This window comes from Papaver somniferum, chromosome 5, assembly GCF_003573695.1.
Source record: "Papaver somniferum cultivar HN1 chromosome 5, ASM357369v1, whole genome shotgun sequence".
Lineage (NCBI taxonomy): Eukaryota > Viridiplantae > Streptophyta > Magnoliopsida > Ranunculales > Papaveraceae > Papaver > Papaver somniferum.
In genome coordinates, this window is record NC_039362.1 from 162,275,482 (window position 1) to 162,297,303 (window position 21,822).

The 21,822-nt window shown below is 36.0% G+C and overlaps 3 protein-coding genes across 3 annotated transcripts; all 3 read right to left on the reverse strand.

The window, feature by feature from the left end:
• Positions 1 to 3,852: 3,852 nt before the first annotated feature.
• LOC113283454 (protein STICHEL-like 2) lies at positions 3,853 to 7,515 on the reverse strand. Its single transcript, XM_026532724.1, has 6 exons — positions 5,997 to 7,515; positions 5,636 to 5,876; positions 5,385 to 5,561; positions 5,048 to 5,296; positions 4,228 to 4,933; positions 3,853 to 4,115 (listed from the first exon to the last, which is right to left on the reverse strand). The coding sequence occupies exons 1-6, from the start codon at positions 7,254 to 7,256 to the stop codon at positions 4,043 to 4,045; spliced, it is 2,706 nt and encodes a 901-aa protein (XP_026388509.1). The 5' UTR covers positions 7,257 to 7,515; the 3' UTR covers positions 3,853 to 4,042.
• An 897-nt stretch (positions 7,516 to 8,412) lies between these two features.
• On the reverse strand, positions 8,413 to 12,402 carry LOC113283455 (protein ACTIVITY OF BC1 COMPLEX KINASE 3, chloroplastic-like). The gene is made up of 7 exons (XM_026532725.1): positions 11,932 to 12,402; positions 11,613 to 11,840; positions 10,682 to 11,017; positions 10,007 to 10,562; positions 9,557 to 9,743; positions 9,094 to 9,457; positions 8,413 to 8,753 (listed from the first exon to the last, which is right to left on the reverse strand). The coding sequence occupies exons 1-7, from the start codon at positions 12,256 to 12,258 to the stop codon at positions 8,625 to 8,627; spliced, it is 2,127 nt and encodes a 708-aa protein (XP_026388510.1). The 5' UTR covers positions 12,259 to 12,402; the 3' UTR covers positions 8,413 to 8,624.
• Positions 12,403 to 12,688: 286 nt separating this feature from the next.
• LOC113283456 (casein kinase II subunit alpha-2) lies at positions 12,689 to 16,833 on the reverse strand. The gene is made up of 10 exons (XM_026532726.1): positions 16,607 to 16,833; positions 16,104 to 16,233; positions 15,744 to 15,938; positions 14,998 to 15,155; positions 14,737 to 14,827; positions 14,567 to 14,632; positions 14,191 to 14,273; positions 13,914 to 13,977; positions 13,707 to 13,775; positions 12,689 to 13,148 (listed from the first exon to the last, which is right to left on the reverse strand). The coding sequence occupies exons 1-10, from the start codon at positions 16,690 to 16,692 to the stop codon at positions 13,089 to 13,091; spliced, it is 1,002 nt and encodes a 333-aa protein (XP_026388511.1). The 5' UTR covers positions 16,693 to 16,833; the 3' UTR covers positions 12,689 to 13,088.
• Positions 16,834 to 21,822: the final 4,989 nt, after the last annotated feature.

A 21,822-nucleotide genomic window follows, 5' to 3' on the forward strand; every position in this document is an offset into this window, starting at 1 on the left:
ATGTGGTCATAGACAGTGATCTTGTTCTCGTCCTTAGTGAAGGTACGAAACTAGCTAGATTTTTTAAGGATTTAAAAACTAGTTGTCTGTAGGTTTAAGTTAATTGGATTTATGGCTAAGAAATCATTGCTGACGTCTTGGGAAGGAAGGGTTGTGGAATACGATACACCAGCTAAGCTACTCGAACGGGAGGATTCGTTCTTCTCAAAACTCATAAAGGAGTACTCAATGAGATCAAAAGATCTCAACAATTTGGCAAATGTATAAAATGTGGGAGCTCACCCATTTACAGCTAAGATCTTGAAATTACATGATCAATTTAGAGATGGGAAAACAGACGAGCAATGGAAATTACCGAGTACAGATAAAGAATTTCCACATTTAGGTGGTATTCGGTGTTTTGGTGTTGATAAAGTCAGGGAAAGGAGCTGTTTTCGCTGCTGCCATTGACAACATGTGATGGAATGAGACAACAATGGGATTGGTGATGGAGGAGATAAATAAGAATGGTTTACCATCGACCCATTGATGGTGATGCTGGAAGATGTTGGGAAGGAAGTTGAGATGCTGTTAACAGTGGTTGGAGATCGACAAAAAAGTTGTGTTGCAGGTGTTATGCATCTAAAAAAATTTGTTGCATAATTTGTTATGCAGTCCCGAAAATGGTTGCATAACACGTGATGTAGCTATTATTGTAGGTGGATGACAAGTTATGCAGCCTTTTTTTTTGCATAACTTGTTATGCAGTACAGAGAATGGTTGCGTAACACGTTATGCAGCTACTTTTTGTTAGTATTAAAACCAACAAAAAAAAAGGCTGCATAACACGTTATGTACCTATAATAATATCTGCATAACATGTTATGCAGTCGAGAAAATGGATCCATAACCTGTTATGCATCCGAAAATATGACTACATAATGCGTTATGCATCGAGAAAAATGTTGCACAATCTTTTATGCATCGAGAAAATAGATCCATAACCTGATATACATCCGTAAATATGGATGCATACTGCATTATGCATCAATTTTTTTTATGCACGCACTAAAATCAACCGAAACAATGGTTACATAACTTGTTATAGATGCATCACTTTGTTATCCAAATACATAATTTGTTATGCAGTGGAGAAAATGGTTGCATAATTCGTTATGCGTCTGCAGAATGTATTATGCATCTTTTTTGGTGGTTGCATAATGGTTATGTATCAAGTTTTCGAAAATTTTGCCTAAAATGATGATCACCTCCGATTTTTTCGTGAAAAACAAAAATTTGATATTGTTTGTACTCGTTGCGCAGCTCTCTTAAAAAGATTTCCAATGATATAAATTTTGTAAAATTCCAAGGCGCGGATTTTTAGATATGTTATATCCAAGTTGCATTGTCAATTATACCCCTGATGCATAACCTGTCATGCAGATGCATAATCCGTCATGCGTACATTTTTGAAATAATTATGGGTGTCACAGAAATAATTATGAGTGTCACGGTATCTAAAATTAATTGCGGGCTTGACAATGAAAATATTATTTTTTTGGGCCTGCCCCAAATTTTCCCTAATGTTTTACATCTTTCTCCATAATAGCTCTGGAAAAGGATTCAAGAAACTACGACAAAGGTAATTGATGTTACCAGACTCTCTTCACTTAGGATTGGGCAAGTTGACTTGTTAATTATTAAGACATGTTGAAACGCAAGTTAGTTTGAAGGAAGATGGTGTTGCTTAAGGTAACCCATGCTTAGCAGGTACGAGATTTAATCAATGATCATCTTCAGAAGCAATATTCTTGATCATCCAACTTGAGATATCTCTGTGGAAGTGCTGGAGAAACTGAAGACCACTTGCTATTACAATGTCCCTCAGATTTGAGTGTTTATAATTATTTCACTAATCTAATTGGTGGTGCAAGTCCTACGTTTCATACTATCAAGGAGGTGATTGAGGGATGGAAAAACTATACTCTCTTTGCTTGAGGGAACCAACTTTGGAAAAGATACCTGCTGTTATCCCGTGGAGTTCATGGAAAGCTGATTTCTTTGGAAAAACTTTTAATGATCTGATTAGGGACATAAAAATAGGCGCTTTCAATTGGTCTAAAGGCCTGGATTTGTTGATAAACCTACAATAAGTAAGGTTGTCTGGGTTGTTCTGAGGGTTTTTTTTTCCTTTCTTGTTGGGTTTCAGTTTGTTATTCTAGCCTCCTAGGCTATCCGGTTTTGTGTTTCTTTCGATATAAATTTCCTTTCTTGCTGAGCAAAAAGAAAAGGAAGAAAAAAAATCATCTTTAGAAGCAGTAATTAGTACACTGTCCAATGGAATTGATATTTGCACTAATTTCCTGAACGAAAGTAATGGTTGTTTTTCTTGGTTTAGAATGAGAACGTGATGCTAACAAATTTGAATGCAACTCAAATATTTATAAATAATGAGATACCTTGGGTTACTCCGAGCTAAATGAATAACATCTTTCTGCAGATGAATTAATCTAAAGGGATTCTAAGCTATTAACGGTGTTAGTGTTACTAATAGATGCATAAATAAGATCTGTTTTTTTATTAAACTAATCCATTTTTCCTATAATTTCTTGTGCTCAATATTATTATTAATAAGCTGGACTAATCACTCTTGTTAGTTAGTACAGTACACAGTTTTGTATACAGGCAGCATTATTCTTGCCGCCTGACTTGAGAATTTTGTATTGGACATTGTCTATTTAGATACACTTTTTAATGAAAGAGTAACGACCATGCAATAATAAGCTAATATAACTCTAACTTTTGACCACTACGTGGACGTCTCAGATCTTCCTAAATCTCCAAACCAATTTCTATTAGCATTAAGTAATATGATGATCAAGAGTCAAGACTCGAGACACGCAAGTTAATTCTTCCATCTACTCGTCTTAATTCGTTAACCACCACCTCAAGTCTAGTCGAGGTGTCGAAATAACTTTAAAATCCTATATAATCTGTTGTTACTTGTTAGTATTGAGGTAGGATCTATGAACACTCTTAAATGGACAAGGTCAGATAAGATTTGCGCCATTTTTTCCGCAAAACCCAAATGACTGTAATATTTTGATGATATGTTTCTTTCATAAGACTTTATATTCCTACAAAAAATGAACACAATTTGAGATGTATAAAACGACCATCTATCCCTTTAAATATCAACCGCCCAAATTTAACGGTTGAAATTAAGTTCAGTAGATGGTGAGGTGTGCTATCTCGAATTGCGTTTTTTTAGGAATGTAGAGTCTTATAAGAAGAACATATTATCAAAATATTACACTTAAATTCATTGTCATTTGGATTTTGCGGAGAAAGTGACGCAAATCATGGCCGACCTTGTCCATCTAAGAGTCTCCGTGGATGCTGTCAAGAGTTCAAACTTAACGGACTTCTATCCGGTTATGTTGCTACTTGCTATAGGATTAGTCGACTTGAATGCAAATTTTTCATTTTTGAGGGACCACATTCGTCATAACTGTATGTCTGTAGCTTTGAGATGGTGGTTAGAGATAATAACTCGAGAACACATATACATTACGTGGAGGTGGAATCCTCATAACCCAGCTAGCTTTCCTATTTAGTTCATGAATTTATCTTTATATTCGTCATGTGGCATGTAGAGTGGTTGGTGGGTGCTGACTGCAGTTGATAAAGCTTATAATCTGAGTCATATAGATTCAAAAGGTCGTTGCAGTGCAGGCAGTACATACATATATGTCGACCTGGAGAATACTAGTACCCAAAGATTTGATCCACATGTATAGGAAACATGCCTTTTTCTTTTGTAAAAGCATTCGACGGTACCAACAAGAAAAAGATAAAATCAAGGAAAACGTGTTGAGAAATTATTACCACTTCTTTCCTGAATCGAATCTCTGCAGAACAAGGGAAATACAGTACTTTAGACCGGTACATATACATAAAACTCTATCACACACACGCGCGCAAACTTTTCAAGTACATATAAGTGTGATAAAATTAGTTCCTAGCTAGGAGATAATTGTCCCACTTGTACGTCAGATTAGGTTCATGCTGTAGAGCTTCTGACCTTTGTCTCCCGGCAGAATATCTCATTGCAACTCCAAGAGCGACTGAACACTCTGCATTAAAGATCATATGCTGTTAATAAGTGTGCTTATCAATGAATTGGAAACGAAGACTTGAGGTTTTCCCTTTAGTCACTATCACCATTACGATTACAGCACTACTTACTTGGTTGGTCCTTTTTGTTGCAATTGCTGATCTTTATACATCTTTGAGTTTCTTCTTTCCATCTTTTCTGTACCCATGTTCGCATTCTCAAACAATAAATCCTGGCTGTATTGCTCAACACTTGCGTCGCCATTCTGAACCGAGGCAAGTGACAACTTTGATTTAGTAGCTTTCATGAAATCGGTTGCAACTCTTGGGCTCCCCTCTCTCACCCATTGGTCAGTTCCATGATCCATAGAGGCATGCCCTCCTCGCGGTGTCAAAATTCCTGAAAAGGGTAGGACTTGTTGAGGGCGAGCTATTCTTGCTTCTTGTTCTCCAGGCGAATTGGTTTCTCTGCTTTGAGACGTCTCTATGATAAGTGGCAACTTTGTGGGCCTCAAGTTGTTTTCCAACATACACGATGACTTCTGACTTTTGCTGCGACCCATTACAACTGATCGAACATTTGGACTGCCTGGTGAATCAGAAGTTGGGAGATGTGGTGATCCTTGCCATTGCCTAGCATGTCCACAATCGACCTGAGATTTATCAGTTGAGGCACCGGGTTCCTGGATGATTTTCAGCTGGGTTGGTTCTAAGCTCATGTTCACTGTAACAGGGCGGCCAAAAGCATTTCTCAGAGCTTCCGAAATGGTCCCCTCTGACATCTGAGCTGCCAGCTTATCTTCCGCTTTCTCAAAAATCAAGTGCACAATGGCGTTGCCTGTTCGCCGTTGGTATAAGATACATCAAACAAACAAACAAATTAGTATCTTTTACTAATGCTTGAATGTCTTGCAACACTATTCGCAACAATTAAGCAGGAAAAGGTAATTACCACTACATATGGTCAATGATGCTAGCTTCACTTGCTGACATAAGAGTTTTTTCACATATCCATTTTGTACTTTCCATAACATGCTTTGCCATACATCTTCCATATTGCCCAACTGCATGAAATCCGCCTCTCTACGTATTATTGTACTAGAGCATTTCTCAGTCTCATAGAGGAGGCTTTCTGTGCTTGTTTGTTGGTTATTTATGGTAATTTTTGTGTGCTCTTTGTTTGCAGTGGCATACTTGCCATCTGTTATCGAAAGTGATTCATGTCAATTTAGATAGCTGTAAAACTTTATCTCATACTACAATTATTTGTCTACAACAAGAAAAAACACCTGAAGGTTCTCTTGTCGAAACAATGTCAGTGGAAATTCTGTTGGGAGCTTGTTCTGATGCAATTTGTAATAGAGCTTCTAAAACCCATGTAGTTTGGTCATTCGACAAGCTCAATTGCTTTTCTGTTTCAACTAATATCTTCAGAGCATGGGATAATCTCCGAGACTGATTATTAGCTGCAACATACAGCAATACCATTAGAAGGTAACGTTAATGCTTAAGATTTGAAGACTAGGAAGTAGGAACTTACTGAGTTGTGATCCATTTCTCAAAAGTCTCTTATCTTTTAAAGAAGTAGCCGATGATGATGTAGCAGCTTCAGAAGCACCTGAGAGGATTACAGTGATAAGAGATGACAATTGCGAAATGAGGGTTTGTGGTTGAACACCTGACACTATCAACTCCCTTGTGGATCGTGCAGCCTTGATGGTATCCGACGAAATTGCCGCCTTGAGTAGGTCTAGAAGCTTATTATGTGGCACCAAACCTACCTGTAACCAGAAGCAAGCACAAAAACATTTGAGAGAGAGCAAGAGGTAACCATACATAGTGTACTGGTGTGTGCGAGTCTTAAAATTAAAAGAGCTTTACGCATTATCAATAATACTCACAATTTGTTGAACCATGGAAGTTGTAATTTTGGATCCCAGCAGGATCAACTGATCCAATATGTTCTCTGCTTCTCTCATGGACCCTTGTGCCTTACAAATGACTAATCTCATCGCATCCCTTTCAATTCCTATCTTCTCCCGTGCCACTATTCTTGCTAGCTTCAAGTTAATATCCATGTCTTTCAGGTTTGAGAAGCAGAATTTTTGACATCTTGATAATATAGCCTTCGGCATTGTACTCACATTATCAGTGATCATGATGAACACAATGTTTGTGCTATCTCCTGTCTCTGCTACATCTAAAATTTCTTCCCATGCATCCACCAGTAGTGTGTGACATTCTTCAATGATGAAAACCTTAAAACCGGAGACTGTTTTAATGAATGTGGTGCTTTGAAGAAGTGTTCTGATTCTTTGGAAACCAGCTGTTCTACTTCCAGTGCATAAATCCATGATATAAAGACTTCTGGAACAACATATGCAACTCCAACAAGGTTTGGTACATGAAGTAGATTCACAATTCAAAGCCATGGCAAATATTCTTGCAACTGATGTCTTTCCAGTGCCACTCGGTCCATGCAACAGATACAGAGGCGTAATATTCTCCGTCCGCACAGCACTAGAGAGAGCCTTAACAATGATCTCATGCCCGATAACATCTTCAAAAAGTTTAGGCTGATACTTTTTACTCAGACCTTTACTCGAAAAGCACTTACTTTCTTTATTTTTCGCGATCCCCTGGGTATTATGTTCGCAGCTGGAGAAAGCAGAAGCACTGAAGTCAGTTCTTATGTCAGGAGTCACTGGCTCCGGCTCATCTCTGGAATCCTCATCAGATGACGAATTTTGATCTTGCAGATTTTTGCCTTTCAAAGTTGTTATCTCATTTAAACCATTGTCGGTTGAGGCTTTTCTCCGGCCTGAATTGATGAATTTTCTTCGGCGCATTCCCTTGCGGATCTTGAGAAATTGCCAAGGGCTACCTGGACGACTCTGCACAGAAGCAGGCTTCAGTATGGATATACTTTTCTCATCTTCTCTTTCATAACTTAGAGCTCTTTTAATTGCCAATTCCATTGCAGCATCAGCAAATTCTTTTGGCAAGGACATAGAGGATGATCGCCGATATGTACCTTTGGTTGGATTCTCTCTAATGGGATACTTAGAACAATCTGCTAAAGAACTAGAAGATCTTTCTTGGTTTTTCATCACTTGTTTATTACTTGATTCCCCTGTTTCAAATTTCTCATCACTGTCCATTGAAGCAGAAATAGTATTACTAGTGATAAGTTCAGAATCAACAGAAACTTTGACTATTCCATTGTAATCTGGTACAAGTAGTTCTTATATCTTTGAGAGTGTGGGTCTGGCCGTCTGGGTTTTTCGACCGGCCACTAAAAGTATAATTATAAAATGCTGATGGTTATAGATCAAAGCAACTCTGGTCCCATAATCCGCTTACTTCTGCAAGTGATGGGGTCTAGCCGGCCTTCTTTGGAGAGCTGGAATCAAGCCAGATCATAAACTGCAGACATCATCCATCATTCTAGGATTAATTTTGTGGCTTATCTGTGCTGATGCTTCTTAATTTATTTTACATTTGTTTATAGATTAGGTAACTTGGAATTACTTATATTTTCTGACGTTGCTAGGGAATTTTGCGAGGAGTTGAGAATTTTTTGCAACCATGGAAGAAGACAAGAAATAGGTAGTCTCCTTGCAGGAAATGCATTATTCTCTTTGTTTGGCCATTCAGAGTTGGAATATTTTTTTTTTTTGATAAATCACTGCACAAGTAGATGGACTGAGACATGACTGAGAAAAGACATAATTTGTCGTTTAGGACATTGTATACATCGTCCACGTGGTGGATACTTGGATGAAACGATGGTAGTTGTACTCATTTTTGTAGTCTTTCGGTTTGGATTGGGAATGACTCTTACTCTTATTCCTTTCAAACCACTACATAGAGATGTATACACAGCTAAGACTCAATATTATAACCTCTGTGATCAATTGATTGGTCTTTATCCATGAAACTTTATGCGTTCATTTTCATGGACTGGTTCCTAAACTCAAAAAATATGCATTCGTGTTGGCCAATAAAGAGTTTCAGATGGTCTCATGACCTCCCAGTTACAGATGATCATCATCTGCCCGTTCCTAAGTTCACTGGCAGGGCTTTTCATAAAAAAATGATTTTGATGCCTATACTTACAGAGGGAAATGAAAAACATTTAAACTCATTGAAATCAGTATGATGGATATTAAGTGCCTGATATGCACATATGTGCTTCTTTCATGAATGCATTTTTCTTTACCAGTTATAAGTATAATAGTTCGAAGTATGTTGGAAAGCTCGGAAGCTCTTCTGCAGCATCAGTCACCAGTATGAATAAGCCATGCAACCAAAAGATGACAGACATCGAACCTTTTCCTTCAGAGTGTAATTATAGACAATTTCTGTATGTGATTTATACCCTCAATTTACTATATCCAATTGGTGTGGTTTTTAATTTACTACAAAAGGTTGAACAAAGAATGTTGAGCGTATTTGCTCATTATACCTTAATTTCATGTTACAAGTTATGTGAATGTATTACCTTTTCAACTGGTGCTCACAGCTTTCTATGAAGTTGGAGTAGGAGCCGTAGTTGGAGAGCGTAGAACTTGTTGTAGCAAGCGCGCTGCGAGACGTTGGGTAATCCCTCCAACTACACGGCCCCCAAAATCTCGAGCTTCACGTTCTTGAAGAATCTGGTAATGTTAGTCAGATTAGTATAACTAAAAGAGGAATATGCAAGTTGAATATAGTAATCCTCGCTCTACCAGCGCAACTAAAACTATTGCCATTAAAATTTTCCTGCTGCCCGCAAAAAACAAACAACGTTTCTCCCTTCGTGTTGCCAAGGAGGGACCATACTGACAAGTTAAGCAAATACAACGTTTCTCCCTTCGTGTTGCTAAGAGGGACCATAGTAACAAGTTAAGCAAAAGTTCTAGAAATGGTGAATCTTTTGGCTCTCCCCTTGGTTAAAAACCTGAATCTTTCTAGAAAAGGAAGAACGAAAAAGAGAACTGGGAATAAGATTCTTACCTGTACAATAGGCTGCAACATGGACGGATTAAAACCCTCAGAGGATTGCAGAAGTGCCCATATTCTCAGAACTTGATCACGCAGTAGCAACATGCTTTGTTGTTCACTGCTACTCATTGCAAGCCCAGCTCCGTTGCCATTAGGAATAAAAGTTCTCATAAATTGAGGAATTGAGTTGTATGTATCAATAACAGTGCCCAGCACAATAGCTTCATTAACGCGTATCGCCTCCTTGATAACTAAATTTCTTAGTTCTTCACCATCTGGGCCCAATAATAACTTCAACACAGGTTGTAAAGCATCTTTGGCATCAAAATCTCTATCCTTACTTCCCTGAACAAGTAGGTTTTCAAGTCTATTCCATCTGCATTGATGTATAACGAATTTCATTAGGTCAATATTATTAAAGTAATCAGTCATTAACCATCACCGATGAGAAAAAATGACTGGAATATAAACTTGCCTGAATTTTCCATCCTTAAACAGCAACTCGATAAGAGCGTCTCTGAGGTATGGATTTGGATCCGTGAGAAGCCTTTTTGCGAAATAAGGATATGAAGCAGCCAGCACTTTGAAATTAGGATCCGCATAAATTGCCAATCCCTCCAATACTGTCAGTGACCTCAGTATCAACGCATAATATGGTGGGACTGCAAGCAGTATGAACAGCCAAGTCATTTGATATTACTCTTCATGAAGTATTGTCCGAGATTCACTCTCTACCTATGTATGACTCCCTTGTGGGATTTTAAAAATCATTTGCTAACTCAACTATGACGAGCCCTGACTCAAGTTAACAATTTATCTATCCTGGTTTTCAAGATTGAAGTTTTGCAATTCTTAGTGTAGTCACCTACAGCTACAAAATTAACTTACAGCATAAAACCTTAAGCCAAGAAACATCGGGACTCACCGTTAAACGGATATTGGTACAAAACAGCACCCAAACCGTCCACAATCGTTTTGAAGTTGAGTTCACTCACAGTTGAATTAAGCGCATCATCAAAGAAGTTCCTCAGTGCTGGCACAATTGGAGAAACATCTACATCCGGTGACAAGAAGTCCAGAGCATAGTAATCGTTAGCCATAGCTTCATAATCCCGATTGACCATGTGAACTACGTGACCTATAATAGCAAATCGTGCATCTTCTGGCGTCTCACTCATCATCCCAAAATCAAGGAAAGCAAGCTTCCCATCTGGGGTTGCTAGGAGATTACCCGGATGAGGGTCTGCATGAAAATAACCATATTCAAGCAGCTGTCTAAGACTACACTGAATTCCCGTGTTTACCAGATCCAAGACTTTCAATCCTTGTCCTTCTATAGCTTCTTGTTCATTAAGTTTGACACCATTTACCCAGTCCATTGTTAATACTTTCCCAGCAGTGTATTCCCAGAAAATATCAGGTACAAGAACTTCTACTTTATCTGCATATAGCTTTTTAAATCGCCTAGCATTTTTTCCTTCCTGCACAGACCTGTTACAGTTAGCATTCACCCACAAGAGAGAGAAGGTTGTAACCGAAAAAAGTGTTCCACAAGGTTTCACGACTATATACATGTAGAAAATAAAGGGAGTAAACTAACCTGAACATAATTGAGTTCTTGAAAAACTCTACAAGCAAATTCGTCTATAAGAGCAACTACATCACTGGTGATCACGTCGACGTATTTGTTAATGAAGATTCCCACACCCCTTATCAAGAAGAAGTCCAGTCCAATAGCTTCTTCAATACCAGGACGCTGAACCTTCACAGCAACCATCTGTCCAGTCTTTTTTAATCGAGCTTTATAAACTTGACCTAAACTTGCTGCTGCAATTGGGGACGGAGATATTGATGAGTAAACAGATTCCATAGGTAACCCCAATTCTCTCTCGATGCACGCAAATGCTTCTGTATCCGGAAACGTCGGAAGAGCGTCCTGCCCAATCAAATTGTTCGGAGAAGGTTGATATAGACATAAAACTGTACTTATAACTACAACAAGGAAAAAAATAACTATGACAGAGCTTTCTAGTCATTATTATGAATTCATAAATGCCCATAAAAGTAAACGTACTAACACCAGCTTAGATCTCCCATCTTCAACTTCCATCAGATCTCTAGTTCCGACTAATCCAATAGCTGGCATAGTCCTTCATTGATATCACATAATACAAAACTATATGTACTATAAGAGCAGAGAAACTACTATCCTGATTCATTAACTAAACATACAATTTCCTTCTACTACATGGTTTGAGCTCTGAAGCAACCTGTTATCTATCCATAGGCAATAACAGACTGCTATTGGCTGTTTGCCTGTTTCCCTTCCTTTTTTTTCGATCATAGGAAAAACTTGTTCAGTGTCTCTCATTTCATTAACATGATAATATACATTGGAATAATATTTGCTAAACTTAGCCTGAACAAGAAAATGAGGTCTTTTGTTTCAAACAAACTAAGGGTCTGCCTTAAAAAAAATGATGAATTTGACTTTAGATTTATGAAAAGGAAGAGAAATGCAGTTGATTTACCTGTAATTCAGAGAGTTCGTCAAGATACTCAGGAGGACAAAGGTCTGGTCTTGTAGATAATCCTTGCCCAATTTTGACAAAAGTAGGTCCCAATCTTGTAAGAGTCTTCCTCAGTTCAACAGCTCTCATCCTCTTATTACGATCAAGCTGACCATTCCTTTGATCCAACAATACATTAATGGCAAAACCACCAAGCCCTACCAAAATCTCAACTGTTCTCCGTACCACCTACTCAAATTCAATTCAAAATAAGAAAAAAATGAATTCAAAAATAGATACAGTGGAGTAGAAATTCAAGAGAGAAGCGGGGGAGTAAAACCTTAAGAGGACTATCGCTGTATTTAAGAGAAAGAAGCTCAGGGCTATAAACAGTAGCACCAGCAGCACGAGCCATAGCTTGAGCTTCAGCTTGCATATCATCTGCCCTAGAAATTTTATTTGTTGAGACAGAATTTGGTTCAATTACTTGTACAGCATAACTATTACTATTATTTCCTCTTGTAATTGATGCTGGTCTTGATTCTACAACTGCAGCTCTTATCAATGGTCTGGTTTTTAATCTTCTCTTTGAATTTAATGATGATTTTGGTCTTGATATTGTTATTGTTGGTGTTGACGATGATGAAGAAGAAAAAGATGTAATCATCTTGAATCTAATTCAAGAAATTTACAAATTTTTCGGAGAATCAATCAAGAAGAAGAAGAATTAAAAGAGAAAAGGAAAACGAAAATGAAATTAAAATAAGCCCGATATTTTAAGAAATCTACTGGTTCACAACCAACCAACGTTTAGTTAAGTTTCTTGTTCATCCAATACTACTGAATCACTCACTAGGACAACCGAAATCAGTTATATTAACCTACTTTTAAAGTGAGTTAACAAAAACGACAACTTTCTAACGGTGTAACGGCCCCAAACTGTTACGACGACAACTTTCTAATGGTGTAACGGCCCGAAACTGTTACGACTTAGTTAAAAAAAAAGATCTATATAACGATCTGTAGATTCTGTACTCATCATAACCTGACTTGTATTTATTTTTTAGGTTAAAGTGGAAAGTTCCTTGTACTTCAAATTGTTACACTTAACCTCAATTGATATCTCAATATCATGAACATTAAAAATGATCATTAAGTTACAAAGTTTAAATGTAATTATAGCTGAAAAACCAAGACCAATCAAAAACATGTTTCTTCCTTGGTACCAAACTCAATCTGCATTAAAGGTTTACTACATGACTAATTCTAGTTCTTTTTAATCTGAACGGACTAGTAATGGTGACTACTAGTGTAAATCACAAATTCTCAAGCCAGAATTAAATCCACTGACTGGAGATGAACATCATGTATAAGATTGAGAACATGTGAGGTGCTCTTGAGTAGGAGGAATATGTGCAAGAACATCTTAAAATGGTTCGTTGTTGCACATAGTTTGATTGAACAGAGAAACCCACCCTGGGCCACAAGCTTTTTGCGTTACTGTGGCCGCATTCTACTATTCTCAGCAGCTCTCACTTGAAAGAAGTATGGATGGGCCTAAAGCAAAAATATCAGAAAACAAATAAATCAGGAAAATATATAAAACAACAAAAGAAATATATATATATATATATATATATATATATATATATATATATATATATATATATATATCTAGAGCTTTACAGTGTAAATGTGAAGTGACCTTCTAGATATTTGTTTGATTGAAAAAAAAAATCCTCAAGGTATTTGGTCAAACACAAACAATATTATTTTCATGCAAATACAAGCATCTAACTTATTTTCTATTAACATGTGTATGATGCCAAGGAGTTCACGTTAAGTTTATAAATGCATATCTACATGTATCTCAAGCTAAAGCACGCACAGAATCAGGTTTGATGAGCACACAAGTTATTGGCAATGCGTAAGTATTCTTTTGGTTTTTCTTTTAGATTAGATTGGCTGTTGGCGCTGTAAGCATTTAAATATAAATGGAAATGCCTAATGTAGACTACTGAAAATTTGCTGCCTATGAGATCAATGAGTAAGGGGTACCAAGTAATAATTAAAAAAGAATACTGGAAATACTTGACACTAGTCAATGTACAGTACCATAGCTTCTTTTGCTGTAAGCCTGTCCTGGTGATCATAGCGAAGAAGTTTGTCAAGAAAGTCGAGGGCCTGCATATTCAAGACAAACCAAGTATTTCGTTAATAGCTAATTACAGCGAGTCAGTGACAGACACCAGAAGAACAAATCTCCACGACGATAGCCAGATCACCCAAATATTTAATCTATTGCACACCAAAGGAACTGACCTCTGGAGATACTAGATGCTGATTATCTGCATTGATAAATTTAGACCATGGTTTCCTGCTGTGCCTGCATGAAAATGTCAAAGAATTTGTCGAGATTAGCACTTCTGTTCTTGAATGTGAATAACATTTTAAACTCCTTCTACACACTTTCTAAACAGTGAACTCCAGCTATCGAGGTTACTATCTCAGATATTGAACAGCACATGTTCTCGAAAAACAGACAAGATACCAGGACTAGACAGACTGTCAAAAAGGAAATAAATAATGGCAAATGTACCTTCCTACAAGAGCATCAAGCTGGGGATCAAGTTCCAAGCGATATTTGTTTAAATATGCATTTAACTCGTCTGTTCCGAGTACCTGAAGAACAATGACATCAGCACCAAAACTATTAGTCAGGCGAGCACGTCATGGAATACAATATCCTGATCACAATAAGGGCATGTTGTTGTGATAGAGGGTGACTGAAGATGGCACTAGATGAAGTAAATGGTAGTGATAAAGGTATAACAGCATCCAACTGAGAGAGCAACAAAATAACATGCGTGTGGCTCATAACATGGTGTATCAATCTTTACTGGTAGAACTTTGCTTTATGTTAATGTGGTATTAATTTTCTTAACTCATTTAGTAAAGCACGAGAATAAAATTACCCTGGCAATTTTGACAAGTTGGTCATGGTTGTCATGACCGTAAAAGAATGGCTCCTTGCGAAATATCTGCAGAAACACACACGAATTTAAAATTTGGGGGAAATATATGCTTCAAGCAACTAAAGTTTGGTTACAAACAAAATAGCATTTTCTTCTGAAGAGATTCTCACCATTCCTGCAAACATACACCCGAGGCTCCACAAGTCCAAAGAATAGTCATAGTCTTGCAAATCAACAAGGAGTTCGGGGCCTTTAAAGTATCTGGATTAAGGGTAAATGTTGTTAACCATCAAGCAGAGTGTGCTAAGACGAAAATCAAAAGATGGCGCAACACATTAAAATATTGCACAGACAATCCAGTATGGCGATATATATGTAGACAAAGAGATGGTATGTTGCCTAGATTGTTTAGGTTGTCTAAGAAGGTCTACCTTGATGCCACACGAACATTGTATTCCTTGCCAGGATGGTAAAACTCAGCAAGACCCCAGTCTATCAAACGAAGTTTCCGCAGCTCATGATCTATCATAACGTTGTGTGGTTTGACATCCCTATGCATAATTCCTTGTGAGTGACAGTAATCTAAAGCCTGCAACCATATGCCAAGATGAGTTAAGTATGCAACGTGTAACAGCATAAATGATAACCATGACAATATATGCAATTATAATTCAGATGGATAAAAAGGTAAGCATTTTCATTTTCACATGACTGATTTAGCAAGTGAGCATAATTTTGTGACAATCACTATGGCATCATAAGTCCAGATTTCTGATGGTACTTAGGGTTCATAGGACAACAGTATTACATCTTCAATTTCAAAACATACTGGGTTGCATTACCCACCCAGAAAGAATTAGGTTCACATGACAACAATATTACATATTCATCTTCTGAATTACACTCAGCCTCCTATTCATAGGTCTAGTCATATGTTACAAACGATCAGAACTTTTTCTGGACTGCTACTGTTGGCATTGTCAAACCCCATGCTCAAACCACTGATGGTCCTCAGTACTCACACAAATGGGTTGGTCAATAACTATGGCACCATCCAAAGAGAATGCAAGGCAAAGGTTTGAGCTGATGATAATGTGACACCTAAGATACTGCGATTCTCTTTTTTTTGTAATCCTAAAAGCAAGCAAACAGCACAAGAAACAAGTAGATTAAGAACCTTGAGAAGCTCATATATGTAGTAGCGAATGTCATAATCCGTTAGTGTGGGGTACAAAATTTTGAAATCTGTGCTGTTCACATATTCAAATATCAGGCTAGGAGTTTTTGAGTGCTGGTCCCTGACAATGTCAAGCAGCTTCACGATATTAGTGCCTCCACAGAGATTCTGAAGTATTTTTATCTCCCTCTTTATCTGTATAGTAGAACAATGAAGAAAACAAACATTAAAATCTGATTCCTCTTTCATAAAGAATATGAAAGCAGCTGAAAACTCCTGATAGAATAAAAGCTTCAAAAATGCCTTGAGTTAACATGAATGTGAAATTGAAATTTTATAACGGAAAGGATACGTTTTTACCTTCTTTTTCTTGACAGGCTTGAGGATCTTGATGATACACTTCTCATTGCTAGTAGCATTTATACCTTCAAAAACCTCACTATATTTTCCCCTTCCTACTTTTCGAACAACTTCATAGTCATCTTGATCACTGAACATTGCAATAAAAAGAAGACAACACATAAAAATATGTAAAATTTAATCACTCTTATAGCTGCAAAATTAGTAAGAACAAACAAAAAAAAAATGTAAACTTGAGTCAAATATAACAATCAAACAGCTTCAATTTTATTGGTTCCGGTCCTTAACAGATCTAAATGAATGAAATTTCTCAATAGACATTTAAAACAAATTGAAAATCTTCAACAACAAAAAAACAATTAAATCCAGCTGATAATCAATATGACGTTTAACCAAATAAATCAACATGCTTGAAATCGATGAAAGGTTTCAATTTTACATAAACATATATCAGAAAACTAAAACTCTTGATCTCGATGAAAAGAAAGAGAGATTGAAATTACCCCCATTGGACAGCAAGAGATTCGTAATCCCAGTATTCTTTAGGTCGGAGAACATTAATGTCTGTGTAAACTCGAGCCTTTGACATGGTGTTGAATCTCAGTTCTCCCCCAAATCTTCAACTCGGGAAAAAAATAAAGAGAAGAAGAAGGGGGAAGTGTTGATAGTGAAAGTGAGGCCGAAGTGGAATCTTACGGTCCTCTACAGTCTACGCCAACTTGTGTTACGCAAACAAAGGATGGAGTCGGACCCCTGCCAGATTCAACTCATATCTGGGACGGCTATCAAAAAGGGGACGGCTATTTTATTTTATTGTTGATTGGAAAGATGTATTACCTAGCAAATACAAGAGGATTACAATTTTATTTTTATCAAAAACAGTTGAACTAATGCTAGATTTCATAAATTTTTATTGAAATTTAGTAGACATGTGCTGAAGACTGTTTATTCTTGTTTCTTTAGCAATATTGTCTGCTTTAGAATTATGCTTCATTTTGATAAACTTTACCTAAGTTTGAGGGAGATTCTTTAGAGTTTTTTTGGTTTCATGTAAAGTATTTTCAGCTATCCATGGATAATCCGTGCTTACCTTATTGGTGTTGATTGTCAGGGCTTTACAATCGGTGACTATTGAAACGCTAGACATGATGTTTTCTTTTAACCAAGTAACTGCTATTAGCAATGCTTTGGTCTCCGCATGAAAAGCCGAAGAAGCCTGATTTGCTCCCGCTGAAATGTGCATGAAAGATTCGTGATCGGTGGAGTAAAGGATAAAGGCATATCCCATTGAAAGGTCTTCTTTTTTGAACGACGCATCGATGAAGATTATCCAGTCTGTGTTTAAATTCGGCCATTTATATCTGACCAAATTCGGTTGTGGTTGCTAATTCCCTTTTTAACTGTTTTATTGGGAATGGATTGCAGGAACATATTGATCTGGTTTATTAGGTTAATCAAAACATGATTTACTTTTTCAAATACAACTGAGCATCTATATTTCCAGATAAACCAAATTATTGTGGAGATTTTGTCTGCTAGATGAGAGATATCTGGATCTGATATCCAATTTTTAATCCACTGATCAATCATATCTGTATTTCCTAATGAATTTACATTGTCTAGAGATAAACCAAACCAAATGTCTCTAGCGAACGTACATGATCTAAATAAATGATTATCGATTTCCTGGACATGAACATTGCGCATTTGACAATGGGGATTAATATCTGGATTATGGGCTCCTAGTCTTGGAGAAGTTGGCAGTGCTTCTTGCTTTAATTTCCAAATGAATAATTTAATTCTATGAATTGCCTGTATCTGCCAAATTTTTTTCCAAGGGAACATTATCTTGAGATTTCCTAACTAAATAATTATAAATGTTTTATCGAGAAATTTCCGAAGTGGTGATGTTTCCAACGAAATTTATCTTGTTCCTCTTTTCTTGGTGTTATTGCCCGAATTTTTCCTCTATCTTCTTGACTAAAAAACTTGTTCAATTCTCTTGATCCCATTTATTTTCTTCAGTTATGAGTTTTTGGACCATTTTTGGGACGAATCTTGAATATCAGGGGGTTGGGATATTATCCCTTTATTTGGTATCCAGTGGTCATCCCAAATTTTCGCCGATTTTCTATTTTTGACTTGTCAAGCAAAGTTTCATTTAATTAGATATAATCCTCTTTGAATGCTTATCCAAATCCACAATAAATTTGAAGTCCTAGATGCCTCCAAAGGATGAGAATTAGGGAAGTATTTCGCTTTGAGAAGTTGAGCCCATAAATGATCTTGTTCTAAAATTAGTCTACTAGCCAACTTTGTGAGTAAAGCAATACTGAATTTGTGAGGATTTTTAATTCCTAACCCACCTTTAGAAATAGGCTTGCAAATGCTTTTCCAGGCTTTGATAAACCCTCCCTGTCTTTTCTTTCCTTCTTTATTCTACAAGAAATTTCTTTGGATGCGATCCATTTGGTCTATGGTTTCTTTTGGTAGAGTTAGAACTTGCATTTGATAAGTTGGGTAAGATTGAAGAATGGATTTAATTAAAAAATTTCTACCTGCTTGCGAAAGGAGCTTAGATTTCCAACCTTGTAGCGTAGAGTAATATTTCTGGAGGAGCGGTTCGAAATTATCTTTTCTATTTTTATCAAAAAAATAGGAGAGTGCCTAGATATCTGTCATTTTTTGTCATTAAAGGAACTTTTAAGATTCTGGCTATTATTTTACAGTGTTTAGGATGAATTCGTGCGCTGAAATAAATACTTTTCTGAAGGTTCACCATTTGTCCTGTGATTTCCCCAAAAATAGATAAGGTATCAAAAAGATTTTATGCTTCCCCCAGGACAGCTTTTGTGAAAAGAAAGCAGTCGTCAGCAAAGAAGAGGTGAGAGATATTTGGAGAATTTTTGTTTATTTGAAAGCCTGAGATCTTCCTATCCACTATAGTTGTATCTAGGAGTCTCGATAAAATTTCCATGCATATAAGAAAAAGATAAGGAGAAAGAGGGATGGCCTATTTTCTTTTTGTTGGAGTAAAACTGTAAAACTCACGTTTAAGATTGTTGAAAGTTTTTAACCTAACATCTAATTAATCAAATCCATGTTACAAATTTCACTATTGATAACGGGAATACCAATATTGACAGGGCTGAGTCAATCCAAAGATTCGGTAACCAAAAATTTAAGCATGTTAATAAAACCTTTATATGGGAATATCGATTTTATCATATTTGAGTGGTACAAATGAAAATAAAATTAAAGTTAACCTTTGGTTATAGAGTGGTCTTTCTTATTGTGTATTACACGTATATATGTACACAGAGATGAGAAATCGGCAGAAGAGGTCGTTGATACATTATGATAAAGTTCAGAATTTTAAATCTTGGTATTTGATTTAACTAACTTTTATGTCCCCATGGTAAGTCACACAAGTTTTATATGGAACGAGGAAATAAGGATAAAAAAATTAGAAACTAAGAAAATGAATGGCATATAACCTAAACATGTTGCAATAACAACATTTATATATAAATTGCTTTTGATTTTCTCTAAACTGTGGTCTTGCTTATTCTGGATTCTATTCGCAATAATTGGAATTTTCTCATGAGTGGCATTTGATGTTTTAAGAAATAAACTCACGTGAATCTTGGTACAATACTCACCAACCAACTCTAAAGCATATGTTTTACTACCAATCGTGGCATGTTGGTTGAGACCAAACAAATCCATGTAAATTAGATCAAGATGTGTTCTAGCCTTTAGCAGTTATATCATATGTGACTTATTTGTTTTTGTTTATCTCTTTGACAAATACCACAAGCCCGTCAACCCTGGTACTGATTTTTAGAACAATTCTAGCAAGTTCTTGGTCGATAAAGTCGCTCAACATCCTATGCTAAAGTGCCAAAACATTTGTTCCAAAGATGAGTTGATTCACCTCAGTAAAATTGAAGTACAAGTTAATTTTTATGTCTAATAAATACTAACAATTACATATGCATCTTAGTCTATGAATATGACATTTCCATATTTGTATACAATGTCGCATCCTTTAGTATTAAAGCATACTTTGTGATCATTGTCACAAATTTGGCTAACAAAAAGAAGATGAGCTTTCATGCTCTGAACATTTAACACATCATGTATTCCAAGAATAACTGGAAGCCTGATTTTTACCTTATTGTTAATAAAGAAACAATTTCCATCTCTGAAGATCACTATCCCTTATTGATAATAAAGTTTTTCTTTTGAATCCGTAGCTAATCAACTCTAAAGCATTTGTTTTTATTTCACATCCAGGATTAGTAATTCTCCTCATAAAATTATGTTTTTTGACGAGAATAATCTTCGATATGCTTGACACAGTTTGATGCATATGTATTTGATCCACGTTTTTGTTTGTGATTCAAAATCATCTTCATTCGCTCTACTAACCACGATCTCCATACTGGATGCAAGGTTGTTAATGTATGATTTTCTCTAATACTAATTGAAAGAGAATAAGAGGTCCTACAAAGAGGATGAATAAATTTTTTTAAACAATATCATCACCAATTTATACACTCAAGTCTTTAAAAGGTTTCTTGGCGACTAAGACTTGTTCAAAATAGCTTAATTTATAAAATCCAATATAAACACTACACTTGCAGTCATTTACTTATCGAGTAATACAAATTTGAGTAGTTGTATAGGAATCCTAGATTATATAGGAAAGATGAGGAAAAAAACAACTTTTTAAAAGGAAATGTTGACTTTCACTTTTTATGAGTGGCTTCGAAACCAAAGGTTTTTGATTTGGAGGCCATATTTGTTATTAGGTAACAATGGTTTCAAAACCATATTCTTAGGTTTTGAAACCACCATGATTTCGTGAAGAGTTATCCCTTTTATCTTTTCTATGTTACAATCCGTATTTAATAAACACAACAAAAATCCAGAACAAAAGAAGTTTTTAAAAGTACTCTACCATAACCTAATTAGTGATGTAAATGACTAATAATTCGATGATCGAAGCTAAGTGAAAATTGAACTTCAAAATTATCATAATAAACTAACTAAAGAAAATATTTATATATAAAAGAAAATAAAATATAAAACTTGTTAGGTTCGTTGTCTTCATCTACTCTGTATAGCTCTGGGTAATTAATTGTCAAAATTAAAGCTAGGGTAATGAATTGTAACGTTGGACATTACCTTAAGCGGACAGACTTAAAAACAAAAGCAGGCGGTAAGAAAAAAATAAGAAGAAGGAGATAGAGATTTCATATAAGTTTGCAAACGAAAAAGTTGGTGGTGTGCTAGTACTCTATCTATTTCAATGCCAATTTGTAGTGAAGTATCATGTAACTGAATATTGGTCAAGCAATAACCCAACTATTTGTATTTCAAACAACTTCGTATTATCGAATAGTAGTAAATAAAATTTTATTCCCTTCATTTTATTTTTATTTTTATAAAATATTTTTTATTTAGTGCGAGCAATCTTTTGTTTCTAAATTCTCGTTACATTGTTACACATAAAGATAATAATTTTTTACTCTTTTTATTTGTTTTAAAGCTGCATAATAACATTTTGCTTATTTAAGATGTACTAGTATTAATATTAACCTTAAAATAAAAATGTTGAGCCGGAAACAAAAATTGATTAAGTCTATTTACCAAAACAAAGAACATCTTCTTTTCCTTCCTTCTTAGGTGAAGATATTCTCTTATTTCCTTC